This window comes from Sphaeramia orbicularis, chromosome 22, assembly GCF_902148855.1.
Source record: "Sphaeramia orbicularis chromosome 22, fSphaOr1.1, whole genome shotgun sequence".
Classification (NCBI taxonomy): Eukaryota; Metazoa; Chordata; class Actinopteri; order Kurtiformes; family Apogonidae; genus Sphaeramia; species Sphaeramia orbicularis.
In genome coordinates, this window is record NC_043978.1 from 32,480,064 (window position 1) to 32,495,357 (window position 15,294).

Consider the following 15,294-nt stretch of genomic DNA (forward strand, 5'->3'; position numbering starts at 1 on the left):
GCTCTGGAGTTTAGCTTCACTACAATAATAGCAGAACAGGACAAGGGGTAAATGTTTCCCCAGGGGTATTTGTTCTGTTGCTAAGGGCTACTTATAAAGGAAACTTTGTTAAAAAAAAAAAAAAAAATCACATAAATTCACATGCATTTGTTAAGATGGAAAAATAGCCAAATATAACAAAAAAAAAAACCCCAAAAACTAAAAGACACAAATAGTAAAAGCTAAATAATGAGTCTTTAAGTTAAAGGCCCTTTAAAACCATGGGCTGGAGATGAAAGTATGTAAAAACTGATTTAGATGTATTGTATATGCAATTATTGTGCACCTACAGTCGCGGAAAAAATTATTAGACCATCAACAGTCATCAAAAACCATGGTTATGCAATCAAACACTAACTCCTGTGTGTATCGTGTGACTAAAACAGACAGAAGATAAACATCGGAATGCCTAAAAGTACTGTTTTTGTCAGTACAATGCCATAGATATTGATGTAAGAACCGAAGTGATTTTGGTTATTATTAAGAAAATCATGGAAAATGGCTAGATATCAGTTCTGAAATTAAACTCTAATGAGCTATTTTTGTTGTTATCATTATATTTGTCCAAATAAATGCACTTTTAGTTGTAACAGGCATTAAAATCAACAAGAAACTGAAGAAAACAAGGGTGGACTTACAATTTTTTCCGCAACTGTATTTTTAAATGCAGATAAACTTGTTTAAAAATAGGTGAGTTCATGTAGTTTGTTTTCTCCGTATAACAATCAATGTTACAAATGCAACAGAAAACAGAGAATAGTCAAAAGTATCATGGACGTCAGTAACAACGTCATGTACTCACAGCCTTATATGTTTCACTTAAGTCCCTCTTTCAACCCTAACACTAAACAAGTTTTTAGTGTCACTTAAATGAAAGTTGTAGTTGATAACATGCATCATAGCATTACAACACAGGAGTGAAAAAATAATATAGACCTGAATGTTGCGCTTCCATTACCAGAATCTGAATCAGCTTTATTGGCCAAGTTGGTGCACACAACCAAGGAATTTCACTCCTAATTTTTAAGTTATACTTCCTCCCACACTTTTCAAATGTGCAAATGAAGTCATACTTTGTTTTCATGAATAAGTACAGGTTTTTGTATTAAGTTTGTTTGATTTGTTTTCTTATAATCTGTTTCATTTGTAAAGACTAAGTAGGATTACTTTGTTTTGTTGCCTATTCGAAATAAACTAAACTAACCTAAAAACGTAAAAATATATGTATAAAAATATAGAATAAAGAATAAGATTTTTTCACAAATCTACAGGGTGTCCCATAAGTCTCTATGAATAGGAGACATAATATAAATGGTTCTAACATGTATTTCTTTATATTTCTTCTTTATAGTTCTTCAGCAGTGGAGGACATGCATTGAAATGTGTTACCGACTAAACGGCAGTCATATAGAGCATATTATATAAATAAAAATGGTTTATGTCAAGAAATGTTTATTTTTCCTATGTATGGAGACTTATGGGACACCCTGTATATGAATAGTGTGAGACCAAACAGTAAACAGTATAATAGTGCAAGTATACAATCCAATTGTGCAGTATAAAAGGACAATAGTGCAATCCAGGAAAAATTCCAAAAATACACAAAACCGTCAAAGTAAAAGATAGCGAAGTACAGAAGCGGTCATCTTACACCATTTACACCGCAGTGTCATTTGGCTTGAAACATAAATACCCAGTTTTAGTTAATGGATCAAAGATACAATAATGTTTCATCCAACAAGGTAAAAGTAACAGACAAATAGTACAAGTGTAAGCCAACATGAACTGAAAAAATTGTTGAATGTATCTTAAACTGTAAGTAGATAATAATAGTTGATATGTGTAACAAATATAACAACAATAGCTACATTTATATTTGTACAGATGTCAAAAACATTTAATTTGTGGTCCATATGAGCAGTCTTTAGCCGGTCAGTAGAGGGGTACTTGAGCTTATCTAATCGTGCTCTGGGATACACCAAACAAAAAAGTTTGGGAACCGCTGAGTTAGACCACCTTCCCTATTTTATGGACAAAGCTAACAGTAAACTCAGCCATGTGGATCTGTCCTCTTAGCCAAGTCCCTTTCCCTCTTTGCCACCATGTACAGGTATACCATGATTCCCAGCTCCTCAACCAAATGCCTTTATTGGCCAGTCCCAGGTGAGGCAAGGCGATTCACTGCTAGACGGGATCTGCTTTCAGCTCTTTATCACAAGTGGGGCCAAGGTGTCCAGGGAGAGGCTGAGGGGCTTTGTGTTGTTAATGGCTCAGACAGTGTCCTCAGTGACTGGGGAGCAGAGCTGAGAGAGGACCATTCCCTCCTCTGGAGCCGGGTAATTACAGAGCTGATTCATCACTACTACTGCAGCTCAGTTCCTTACAACAGACACTTTTATCCGCACTAAAGGGACGAACAAAATGACTTCACTGCAAAGAGGTATCACTAAATCTTGGGGGTGCTGCATCACTTAACAGGTAGAGCTAATGATGCCAAGGTCAGTGGTTTATCACAGTTTAATGTACACTAGATATTCAAAGTACAACAATTCTTGATATTGAGCTGTAAGTTTGTGCTCAATTGTTACTCTAAATCCATGAACCTCAGCTTTTCATTTTAAAATTAAAGTATTTTCCAACGTCTGTTTTCACCGTAAGTTACTGTTTGTGCATGTTATGTCCAGGATGAAGGAAAGCAGTCTTTTCTTTATTGTCTGTAGAGGAACTGTAATATAATTTTATGTCCTCATGGCATTCCCTGCTGGGACAAATAGACCACGTTAAGGAAGGGAATTGATAAAACTTTTCTGCAACAAATACCACCAGTAATTCTATGTATCATTCAGATAGTTAATGGATTCTCTTACTGATTCCTGTTGTTTTCTGTGTGGAATAAATTAATCATATACAGGTTTTCTTTGTCAGTTTTGCAGACATTAAAACTAGCACTCTTATCATTTGTCATTGTGAAATGGAGCCACACTTAGGACAGTTTTTTTCCCCACTCCACCATTATTCTTGCTTCATCTTAGTTTTCAGCAAGGTTATTATCGTTAACGAAAACTAATGTAATGACAAAAACTATGATTGAAAAAATATATTCGTTAACTGAAATAAAAACTATAATTAAAAGAAAAAAATGATAACTAATTGAAACTGTATTGTGCGCTTTCAAAACTAACTAAAACGTATAAAAATTATGGATAAAATTTCCTTCGTTTTCGTCTTTGTCAATGTCCGACTGATATGAAATCGTTTTATTTTGCTCGAACAATTTTAGCTTGTGGCACCATACAGCACTTCATGGTCCGTCACTTCTTGTCACTTGTCGTTAGAGTCGTTTTCCTCGTCCCCACTCTACCTGGCAACATGGAGACTAAAGTTGGGAGAAAGCAGCAGAGTCCTGTCTGGGATTTATTTGAATACAACGGTGAGGAAGATATAAGATATGAAAAAACTAAAAGTAAGCATTTAGAAAAAACCCAAAAACTAATAAAAACTAGCAAACCTGCTGTAAAAACTAATTAAAACTAACTGAATTAAAGAAAAAAAAAAGTCAGAACTAAATAAAACTAAACGATAATAAAAAATCCAAACCTATTATAACCTTGGTTTTCAGCAGCTTGGATGCTTGAGTTTTATATCATCTTTCTGCAATGCACCACTGTTAGAACAGCCAGCACTGATAAAAGCAACTGAAAATTTTGGAAACATATGATTCTGATAAATCAAAAATCAGACTCCCATCTGTACTAACCGCAGCTTGCACTTAAACATATCAAGATCAAATTGTTACAGTGGTATGTTCACACTCCACAAAAAAAAGTAATGATCCATTTTTACATCCATATGTTTTGGTCTTACTGTCCAATCCGGTCTAGTTAGCAGTAGCCTAAGTAGCATTATTTTATTTATTTTAATATTCTTAACAACACTGTAAATAGTGTTAAAATTAAGAGTAAATATCATGAATTGACTACTGCTTATTTATAAACAAGCAACATAGACATGTAAATTAGAACACTGTGCTCTCTGACCAGCATTTAACCCTTTCATGCATACTGGTCACTACACTGGACAGTTATTCTACAGCTGTTCTCTTGTATATTCATGGGTTTTTGTTGTTTTAGTTACATATCAGCCAACAGAGTGGACACTTATGCATCATCCCATACACTGACATTCAGACCATTACTGTAACTTTGCTGTTCTAGATAAACCTGATCTGCACTAACATGTTTGGGTGTAAATCAATTGTTATTTGTAAAACAGAAAGGTTGTTTTTTTTTTTTTTTGCATTTATCTACATGAAGTGAGTAATAACTAGCATTAGAATATGTTAAAAGGTGAGAAAACATCAGATTAGCAGGATTAAAATGTTTTTATCTCACTTTCTGATTTTGGGTTTTAAACACGTTTCTTTACTTCAAAAATTAAATGCATGGACATTTTTGTAACTGCATGAAAAAAAAACAAAAAACTCAATCACAATTTTTTTTTCATGCCTAAGGAGGAATAAAAACACTCAGGAAAAAAATCTTGACAAAGGTTCTCATAATTCATGCATGAAAGGGTTAAGCAGCTTTAAGCAATTTCTATCATCTTAAACTGTCCTTATAGAAACTGCAGATCAAACATTCTTTAATTAGTATCAGTGATCCTTCAAATCTGTCAGATCAACCAGATCGCCCTTACAAATATCATAGTTTGTGCAGCTGAAAGTTTTCAATTAAAATCCTTTATGTACTCTGAGGGCACAAATGTTCAACATAAAATCTAAGAACTGTTATTTCCTGGTCACAGAATGAATAGCTGGTTGTAATATTTTATTTTATACCCTTAAAGTATATGTGAAAACATTTACTACTGGAGTCACTGAGCTTGGAGTAAATCATGATTTATGGAGCTGTGACGGGATTGTGATGCGTGACACCCTGAACAGAGAACTCGACTCGGGGTTGAATGCATCGTCTGACACTACGGAAGCTTCCAGAGTGTGTAGTGAAATCAGCTGGATCTCAATTTCATGGCTAACATAACCAGGTCCGACAGACAGCACACCTGCACATCTCCACCCCCACCCCCACAGACTGCCGCTTTCACACACACACACACAACACAACACACAGGCTGGTAGAGTCTAGACACACACTCATGCATTTAACACATGTATACACGACCTTATGTTCATGCACTTAAATGCCACATGTACATACAATGCGCAAAAACACAGGAAGATGCACTAACTTTCAATGCCGTACACATCCACACACACTCGTACAGACGTGCACACACAATACCACACACTCTGAACTCTCATAGGGCTCAGTAGAACCTTTGCTCCCCTCTGACAGCCATCTGTAAGCAATCTAAGCTCTTTACCCATCTCCTTTTCTCCCAGGCCTCTCCTTCTTTCTTCTTCTCTCTCCTCTGCTCTCATTTTACCCTCAAACTCACCCATCTGATTAATGAGCGAGCGGCCCATGCCTTGTTCGGTGCAGTCTCAGCACAAAAAACAATGGACTTAAAGAGGAAATATTTATGAAAAACATCTTCAGAATATGGGGGTTTGTATACGTGTCCTGGCTTCAGTCTTTAACCCTTTATAGGGCATTTGTAGAAATACTCTGAAAATTCAAACTTTTAACCTTAGTGTGTTATTCCAGGACATAACAAGACTTTATCACTTTTCCAAAAATAATATTATTATGTAGAAAATCAAAGTCAATGAAGTTACCATATTTGGTTTCTTGACCATAAGTGATAACAAAAAAATATTCAAGAAATAAATATAAATAAAAGAAAAACACAGGTAATGGGAAGGGAACATGTATTTTAGAACATTAAAACATTACAACAACATAAGTGCTGATCCAGAGCCCTGTCCACATCCACATTCTCCCTTTGAACATCATTCCTTACATTAGTACCATTACTTCATGGTACCTAACAAAGCAGGTACACTCACTGTTCATGCAGAGGTGGACCTTAAAGACCCTGTAGACCACATTGGACCTGAGATTGTTGACTGATTAGTTGCTTTTCCATTGACCCTCAAACTGCACAAATATAACTTATGCATAAAAATTTGCCTAATGGAAAACAATGACAAATTCACCAAAACTCTCATTTTTCGATGAGAAGTTTTTGCACTGACAAGAGGTGGTTTTTCAGGCGTAGTGAAAACTGCAAAAGAAAGATCTTTTTCTGCAACTACAGTCACGTGAATAAAAAAAAAAAATGGATGTTGACAGATGTTACAACAAGCGAAGAAGAATAGTTTTAAAAGAAATATGGCGCGGTATGTGTGGACACACCAGGAAACCAAATCATTTTTACCTCCACCAGGAGGTATTGTGATCACTTTGCTTTGTGTGTTTTCGTGCGTGTGTTTGTTTGTTTGTTAGCAAGATAACTCAAAAAGTTATGGATGGGATTTTCATGAAATTTTCAGGAAATGTGATACTGGCACAAGAAGAAATGATTACATTTTGGTGGTGATCGGGGGGGGGGGGGGGGGGTGTCTGTCTTGGCAGAGGTCTGCGCTCTCCGAGTGCTTTTCTTGTTTAATTTAGTACGGGATAGAGGGGTAATATACAGTACAGGCCAAAAGTTTGGACACACCTTCTCATTCTTTGCATTTTCTTTATTTTCATGACTATTTACATTGTAGATTCTCACTGAAGGCATCAAAACTATGAATGAACACATGTGGAATTATGTACTTAACAAAAAAGTGTGAAATAACTGAAAACATCTCTTATATTCTAGTTTCTTCAAAGTAGCCACCCTTAGCTCTGATGACTGTTTTGCACACTCTTGCCATTCTCTTGATGAGCTTCAAGAGGTAGTCACCTGAAATGGTTTCCTAACAGTCTTGAAGAAGTTCCCAGAGATGCTTAGCACTTGTTGGCCCTTTTGCCTTCACTCTGCGGTCCAGCTCACCCCAAACCATCTCGATTGGGTTCAGGTCTGGTGACTGTGGAGGCCAGGTCATCTGGCGCAGCACTCCATCACTCTCCTTCTTGGTCAAATATCCCTCACACAGCCTGGAGGTGTGTTTGGGGTCATTGTCCTGTTGAAACATAAATGATGGTCCAACTAAATGCAAACCGGATGGAATGGCATGTCACTTCAGGATGCTGTGGTAGCCATGCTGATTCAGGTTGCCTTCAATCTTGAATAAATCCCCAACAGCGTCACCAGCAAAGCACCCCCACACCATCACACCTCCCCCTCCATGCTTCACGGTGGGAACCAAGCATGTAGCATCCATCCGTTCACCTTTTCTGCGTCTCACAAAGACACAGCGGTTGGATCCAAAGATCTCAAATTTGGACTCATCAGACCAAAGCACAGATTTCCACTGGTCTAATGTCCATTCCTTGGGTTTCTTGGCCCAATAATCTCTTCTGTTTGTTGCCTCTCCTTAGCAGTGGTTTCCTAGCAGCTATTTGACCATGAAGGCCTGATTCACGCAGTCTCCTCTTAACAGTTGTTGTAGAGATGTGTCTGCTGCTAGAGCTCTGTGTGGTATTCATCTAGTCTCTAATCTGAGCTGCTGTTAATTTGCGATTTCTGAGGCTGGTGACTCAGATGAACTTATCTTCAGCATCAGAGGTGACTCTGGTCTTCCTTTCCTGGGGCGGTCCTCATGTGAGCCAGTTTCGTTGTAGCGCTTGATGGTTTTGCGACTGCACTTGGGGACACATTCAAAGTTTTTGAAATTTCTAGACTGACTGACCTTCATTTCTTAAAGTAATGATGCGCCACTCGTTTGTCTTTACTTAGCTGATTGGTTCTCGCCATAATATGTATTCTAACAGTTGTCCAATAGGGCTGTCAGCTGTGCATCAACCTGACTTCTGCACAACACAACTGATGGCCCAACCCCATCAATAAGGCAAGAAATTCCGCTAGTAACCCTGACAAGGCACAGCTATGAAGTGGAAACCATTTCAGGTGACTACCTCTTGATGCTCATCAAGAGAATGCCAAGGGTGTGCAAGGCAGTCATCAGAGCTAAGGGTGGCTACTTGAAGAAACTAGAATATAAGAGATGTTTTCAGTTATTTCACACTTTTTTGTTAAGTACATAATTCCACATGTGTTCATTCATAGTTTTGATGCCTTCAGTGAGAATCTACAATGTAAATAGTCATGAAAATAAAGAAAATGCGAAGAATGAGAAAGTGTGTCCAAACTTTTGGCCTGTACTGTATAATAATAATGAATATATTTGTAAATCAACATGATATTTATGTTCGTCGCCATGTTTATGGAATGACTTCTCATGTCATCTTGTGATAATAAACAAATCATGGCATTTGTGGTTTAATGGAAAAAAACGACATTATGCACTTGTTTTTTTGACATTTAGTAATATCAGTAAAATTTTGTACAGATGTCCAATGGAAAAGCCACCACCAAAAATAGTCATTGCCTGACAAAGGGTTTGAATTAAACAATGACTGAACAGCTTATTTCACATCTTATTGACTTTATTTTAGTGTGTAAACTGAAACCAAAGGATAAGCTGCAAATACTTCCCCCCTTCTCCCCCAGTCTCTATCTCTATCACTCTCTCTTTAACCCCAACTGGTCAAGGCAGACGGCCATCTTCCAGGAGTCTGGGTCTGCTCCAGGTTCTGCCTGTTAAATGGAAGTTTTTCCTCACCACTGTCACCACTCACAAGTGTTTGCTCCTGGAGGATTCTGTTGGGTTTCTGTAAATTGGCTTAGAGTCTGGTTTTGACCAAGTCTACGTGTGAAGTGTCACAAGATAACTTTTGTTGTGATCTGGCGCTATATAAATAAAATTTGATTGATTGATTGATTTGATTGGTTTTTCCCTGTAAGTCGCTTTGGAAAAAAGCGTCTGCCAAATGCATAAATGTAAATGTAAATTAAAATAGACTTAATCAATATGAAATTTCTTTATTCCTGTAATTTATCATGGGAAGAGAACCAATACTAATATACTTGTTCCAAAGTTTTAAACTGTTGTAACAAATACTGCAAACTAGAAGGACAATTACTTCCACCGACAGTCCAGTCTGCTATTTTAGTCCTAGTCCATAAATGATAGGAAAAAAAATAAAACAAAAAATAAGGTTCAGCCCCTTTAAGAGTGCTTACAGATGAACATGCAGACAGTTACATTACATCTTTGGTGGAGTTAAGAGAAATCATGGACTGGACCGTTCAAATTTCTGCTCATATAGTTCTATCAAATATAGTAAAGGAACAGTTGCAGTGGAAGAGAAACGCATCAGCTGCAGAAAACAAAATCTGCTTTCCACATGGGCATTCAGACAGGAAAGTATTTGTCTGGCAAAGATGCAGCCTACGCACACACATGTCACATGAAGAGCACATGAATGCAGCATTTGAATGTAGAGGAAATCTGAGCTGGAACATTGACAGTTTATGTCTTTAAAATACACCGAGAACCATCATCCATCAAAAGGGAAAGTTTTTAACTACAGAAAAGGTTACAAAGTGCTTATGTACTAAAAGATGTCTGAATGTGGCTTTCCATGTTTTGCTCGGACTTGTTTTTACATCAGTTACACATGGGTGAAACATTAAATGAAAAACCAACATAAAACATCTAAGGACATGTCGGGCAACTATATTTACATGCATGTAGGGAAAAAAAAGACGATTATAAGAATTTTATTTAGTATTTTCTGCTTAATGTGCTGATGTTATTGAGGTTTTAGGACCATTCTTTGGACATGTAAAGTCACGGAAAAAATTATTAGACCATCAAAAGTCATCAAAAACAATGGTTATGTAATCAAGTACTGCCTCCTGTGTGTATCATGTGACTAAAACAGATAGAAAAGAAAACATATTTTTGGCAGTACAGTGCCACAGCTATTGATGTAAGAACTCAAGTGATTCTGGTTATTATAAAAAAAAAAAAAAAACATGGAAAATGGATAGATATCTGCTCTTAAATTAAACTCTTATGAGCTATTTTTGTTGTTATCATTATATTTGTCCAAACAAATGTACCTTTAGTTGTACCAAGCATTAAAATGAACAAGAAATTGAAGAAAACAAGGGTGGTCTAATAATTTTTTCTGCGATTGTATACAGTGCATTCAGTATTCATGTCTCAGCTGTGGTTCTTCTCCATAAACAGTCAGTTCTGTGCACTTTAGAGCAACCACCTTGTTAAGGTGGGAGTAGAGAAGTGGAAATCCCACATTTCAAGTCAAGTTCATGTACAATCAAACATTCATGGATCAATTTTAACAGGCATATGACTGGAATATTGACTTATTATCTATGTAGAGGCTTTCTTTTACAAAATAAAAGCAAAACCTGAATATATTCTGCTTGTAAAGTAGTCAGTCATTCAATAAATTTGTGAAATTTATTGGTGGGATGCACAGCTAGTGTTTTGATTCCTGTAGCATGTCCATAATCCATTCAGTGAAACTCCTTTGAATATTGAGGGTTTTTCCTTTAATTTGTCACCCACTTTTCTGTGTTTAAACACTAGATACCAGAACATACCAGTCAGTTGACTTTCCTCCCTCTCTCCCTCTTCTGTTTTTTTGTTCCCAGTAGGTCGTCTGGTGTGAGAAGAGGATTCAGAAGCTGAGAGGAGAGCAGAGGGCACAGAGGGAAGGCATGTGTACGCTTGCTGATGGGAAACAGAAAGATGGAGCAGAAAAAAATAAGAAGATCCTGAGATTTAAAAAAAAAAGAAAAAGAAAAAAAAAAGAACAGAAAAACAAGAAAACGAAGCGGCGCCAAAATATTTGCACTTTCTCCTCCCTATGTCTGACATTTTATCTGTTTGTATGTGTTGTTTTTTTTTTTTCTCTTGAAGTGACTGAAAAGGTCTAGATAAAAAATGAGAATATATTTGTAAAGAGAGGACAGGCTCACCACTGGAAGAGCAAGTATGTGTATGGTACCACATTCCCCTGTGAGTTCAGTCTGCTGTTGTCATTTGTGGCTAATAAATAAAATGTACATTTCCCCTGTTACATACAGTATCAAGGCCAGTTACAGCCCTCCACAGAGAAGTTTACAAATTGTTGCTTGATACATAAATCCTCCTAAAAGAAAAGCTATGGCAATGTAGACCAGTTCAAAGGAATGTGTTATGTTTTATGTGAACGATTTTAAGTCAGTGTCAAGTATTAGAATTAAACTGTGGCCATGGAGTCTAATTTATCAGCAAAGTTAGCGGAATGAATCCCCTTGCACTGTGCAAAACCCTTTAGAATCACTGACATGTTGGCTTAAGAATCAAATGTCAGATGTGCTCTGTAAGTTATAAGCTTACTTTTTGCCATACGGTTTCTGAACTATTTCTAGTGCAAATGTTTGTTTTCTGAGCTATCATCATGTTACCTGCAGAAAGAAAGTTTTTCATCATGAAGATTAGCCAGCTAAGAATGAAATATCAATACAGGAGCTATAAGCCTACCGGTCATCACAGAAGACTATTGAAGTCACACAACCCCCAACCATGGTACATACATTATCTAAACTAAACTAATATAATGTTTACATTGTAACGTGCAGCACACACAGCAATTCTACATACATTCGTTCATGTGACAGAACATGATGCGTAAAGCTGCATCAGTTAATGTTTGACCACTAGGGGGCAAAAAAACATCTAAAAGACATGTCGCATCACAGTCATGACATTGTGCTTTTGTCTATAGACATTCATTTCCTTCCCGCTGCTCACTCACTAATCGATAGCTTTGTCTGTTCATTTTGTGTTGGACATGTAACATACAAAGTGAATTATCTTCAGCTGGGTGATATCGAACAGTGCATGTGTTACAAAGACAATGAAACCCCCTTTAAACATCTGTACATATTTCATTGACTGATATAATGCAGCCTTATGTTCAAAAGAAAGTTCTTAATTAATTCTGAAGTTTTTAACAGCCTGCCTAAAATTAGGCTGAGGTTCCAGCATAGCTACTGCTAAATAAAGCGATCCATAAGATGTGTGTTTATATGCCCCAAAGCATTTAATCAGAATCAAACTTTTTTGACATGTAAAAACTTTTACGTTTTCAGAATAATTCCAAACAACTTTTGTTTTGCTACTGCCAAGTTTCTGTCCCCTAATGTTACCTCCATTGGAATAACATAAGCAAACACGAACAATATATTTATATTTTTAAGGTTCAAAATGGGGCATTTTTATGGATATTAGGCAATAATATTTCCTTGTTCAATGACTCCTTTCAACCTGATCGAAAACTCCTTCTGATCAGGTCATTATCTTCTGAATGAGGTGGTTCCGTGATGGATTTTTATTCTGACTGAACTATTATTACGATTGTAAGTGGAATATTAGGGCCCATGTAAATACAGATAATGAAGTTGTTGTTCTAAATGACAGGTTTCTTTGTGTGAGGTCATAATTCCTTATTTTATTAAACCAAGTTCATGTTTCTACACCATCTAATCTAAAAACAGCGTACAACAGTGTCAGCTCATGCTATTTTTGGGGATATTAAGCATCTAATGTTGAAATGTACAAAAAGTATTTTGCCCCCTGATGGGGATTCTATTTTTCCAAACCAGATTACAATTCAGAAATTGTGTTTTAGATCTTCCTAACAGTAACAGGGTCAGAGATGTCACACAAACCAATGAGTGGACTAAAGTGTTTACTCAGTGTGTAGCTCATTTCAGTCGTCATATTAACATTTATCACCGGTTACTGTAAACAACATGTGGCACTTACAAATGCCAGTTGCTGAAATAAATATTTGAGTTTCCCGGTAGTATTGGAGTACAATTTGTGTACGTAAACATATTCATTCTTTGTTTTCCAACAGTTGATTTAAGTTGTGCTTTGTGAAACACTTTACCACCACACAAACTTGGAGAAGACAATGCATGAAGTATTAAAATCCCCCCTGCCCCAGGGTCTGCAGTTAATAGGAGGGATGAAAAAGCACAAGGAAATAAGCATATGTACAAGTTTTGGAATGCAAAAAATAAAATCCTCACATTTGGGAGCAATTTGATTTCAAAATTGGATAATTGCTATTGTGGTCTAAATACTAATGCTTTTGTTTTGTGTATTTCTAAATATATTCCCAAAGTCACTGCAGTGGCTGATGAAAAAGGCTCCTATTGTAAATATGTACAATAATCTTTATTATTTGTTTATTTGTCTTACTAAATTCCGCATATTTTGGGGGGACATTCACTTACTCTACTGTCATCCTGCCTTACTGTAAAGTATAACTTTTCACTGTGTTATATCATGTTAAACATTAGGCTATTCCAGTAGCTACACAACACTGAAAAGCTTAGAACAGACTGAATGTTATCTGCTCTGAGCACTGTTTATTTTATCTACAGTGGGCTTATTTGACCATTTCAGCTTGTGTTTTATTATTCCTGTCATCATCACTATGCACAGTCAAGTATGTATACATCGTGTCATGCCTAATGCAGTACAATCACAAGTCCAGTCATTGTTAATTTGGATGGGATAGTTATGTAAAGAAAAAGAAAAGAAAGCTCTAGTTCCAAGGAGAGCAGTGCAGCCTCTTATGAGAGTCAGTGTGTGTGTGTGTGTGTGTGTGTGTCTGCTGAAGTGCTTCCAGACACTGCAGGACTACGGATCACGAACAAGATCTAAAACAAACCCAACAGCCAGTAATCACAGCTAATCATGAGGGGTTGATTTATAGTAAAGAGGGCTTAAACCTGATTGGCAGTTTGACCAGAAGAAGCCAGAACCATCTCATTCCACTAAAAGTCTCCAACAGCCATTGACATGTTTTGGCAATATTCTTACTCATAGGGTTAAGAAATTAGATTTGCTGGGAAAAAAAAAAAAACAAGATGGTGTTGTTTTTGGTCAAAGTAAGGTTTGTGGTAGCTGTTTGGCAAAGCATTGGAAACTAAAGTTTGACTGAAAGCTCTTTTTCAGCCTTTGCAGACACTTGAACAACAGCCTTTTCATAAAGATTATAAAGAACTCTATGAAAGAGCATTTATCTGAGCTGTATAGTTGTACAGTTGTCTTTGTTTCCCATCACAAGTGTGACATAAATACAGTGGTCTTATTAAGTAAAAGGTCTGATTATGTCCTTCATCTTGCTGTGTGATATGACCACACTGTCACAACCACATAACAATGCATGATATAGCAAATTCAAGGAATAAAAAGTTTACATTAAAAAATCACATTTAAGAGCCTATTTTTTTTCTTCCCCAGATATCTTTATTCATTTTAAAATTTTGAACATTAAGAAATACAAAGGACAGGAAAGAGAAAAAAAGAGGACAAAAAAAAGGACAAAAAACCAAACCAAAACAAACAAAAAAGAGCCTATTTCTTAGTGCATTTTGAATTATATATTGAGCAATTACTCATATTTCATTAGTTTCTCCTTTAAGTTCGAACCTTGTGCAAATTGTTCAACTAAACCTGTGAAAAAAGAAAAAATATCCATGTATGAAATGTAAAAAGCATGGTTTTCCAAACTTTTTATATCAAAATCAAGCTCCTCCTTTTGTCCTCCCTGGTCAGAATACTTCTGTTCAGTGTCACCTCATTTGGTGTCACGTTCACTCTGCCCCATGTTTGTTTGTGATGATGGGAAATGTTAACGTGTCAAACCAGGAGTTCAAGTTCACATTTTGATTATTTTGTACATGAGTCAAAACTATCACTTGCTGAATATACTAACCTGTAAGTTTAGTTAAAAAAAACCCAACATATTAGTAGACAGGATTTGATTGTCATGCTTATGAGACATGTTTATCTAAGCACACATGACTGGTTGGAAAGGCGTCACGTGATAAGGTGTGCTAACACAAATTGAGAATCCCTGCTTTTATTTTGATTGTCAATGGAAATTGATTAACATGATTACAACAAAATAAGTGTCATAAAATAACTGAATGACTGTATATTGAGGGCATAATTATCACCGCCTTCATGCAAATCTCTTCCCTGTAGCTATGCTGAATCGAGGAACGCAAAGTGTTGACTCTGACAAAAAACATCACCACTGAAACAATAAGTTGGGACACAACAGGACAAACAAAGGAACATAATATGAAATGATAGATGTGTTTACAGTCGTGCTAAAGTCATAATAAATATGATCATATTCCATAGCACTAATCTGACTTATGTCTGTCCCGATGCCAAATGAGTAAGGTGTGCTTCATATAGAATTTGGTTGCTATAGCGACAACATCATGTTAGAGATGCCCTTCATTCCCTGCAAA

General features: G+C 36.5%; 1 protein-coding gene across 6 annotated transcripts in view; it reads left to right on the forward strand.

The window, feature by feature from the left end:
* The window catches only part of smoc1 (SPARC related modular calcium binding 1), a 92,697-nt gene extending 78,818 nt beyond the window's left edge, over nt 1-13,879 (forward strand). For 5 of the 6 annotated variants that reach the window (XM_030126702.1, XM_030126700.1, XM_030126704.1 and 2 more), the window contains one exon: nt 10,621-13,879. In XM_030126702.1, coding sequence (XP_029982562.1) covers nt 10,621-10,637 — 17 coding nt within the window. In that variant the 3' untranslated portion in view covers nt 10,638-13,879. The remainder of the gene's footprint in view (nt 1-10,620) is intronic. The other variant, XM_030126703.1, reaches the window with a different exon arrangement.
* The last annotated feature ends 1,415 nt before the right edge of the window (nt 13,880-15,294 follow it).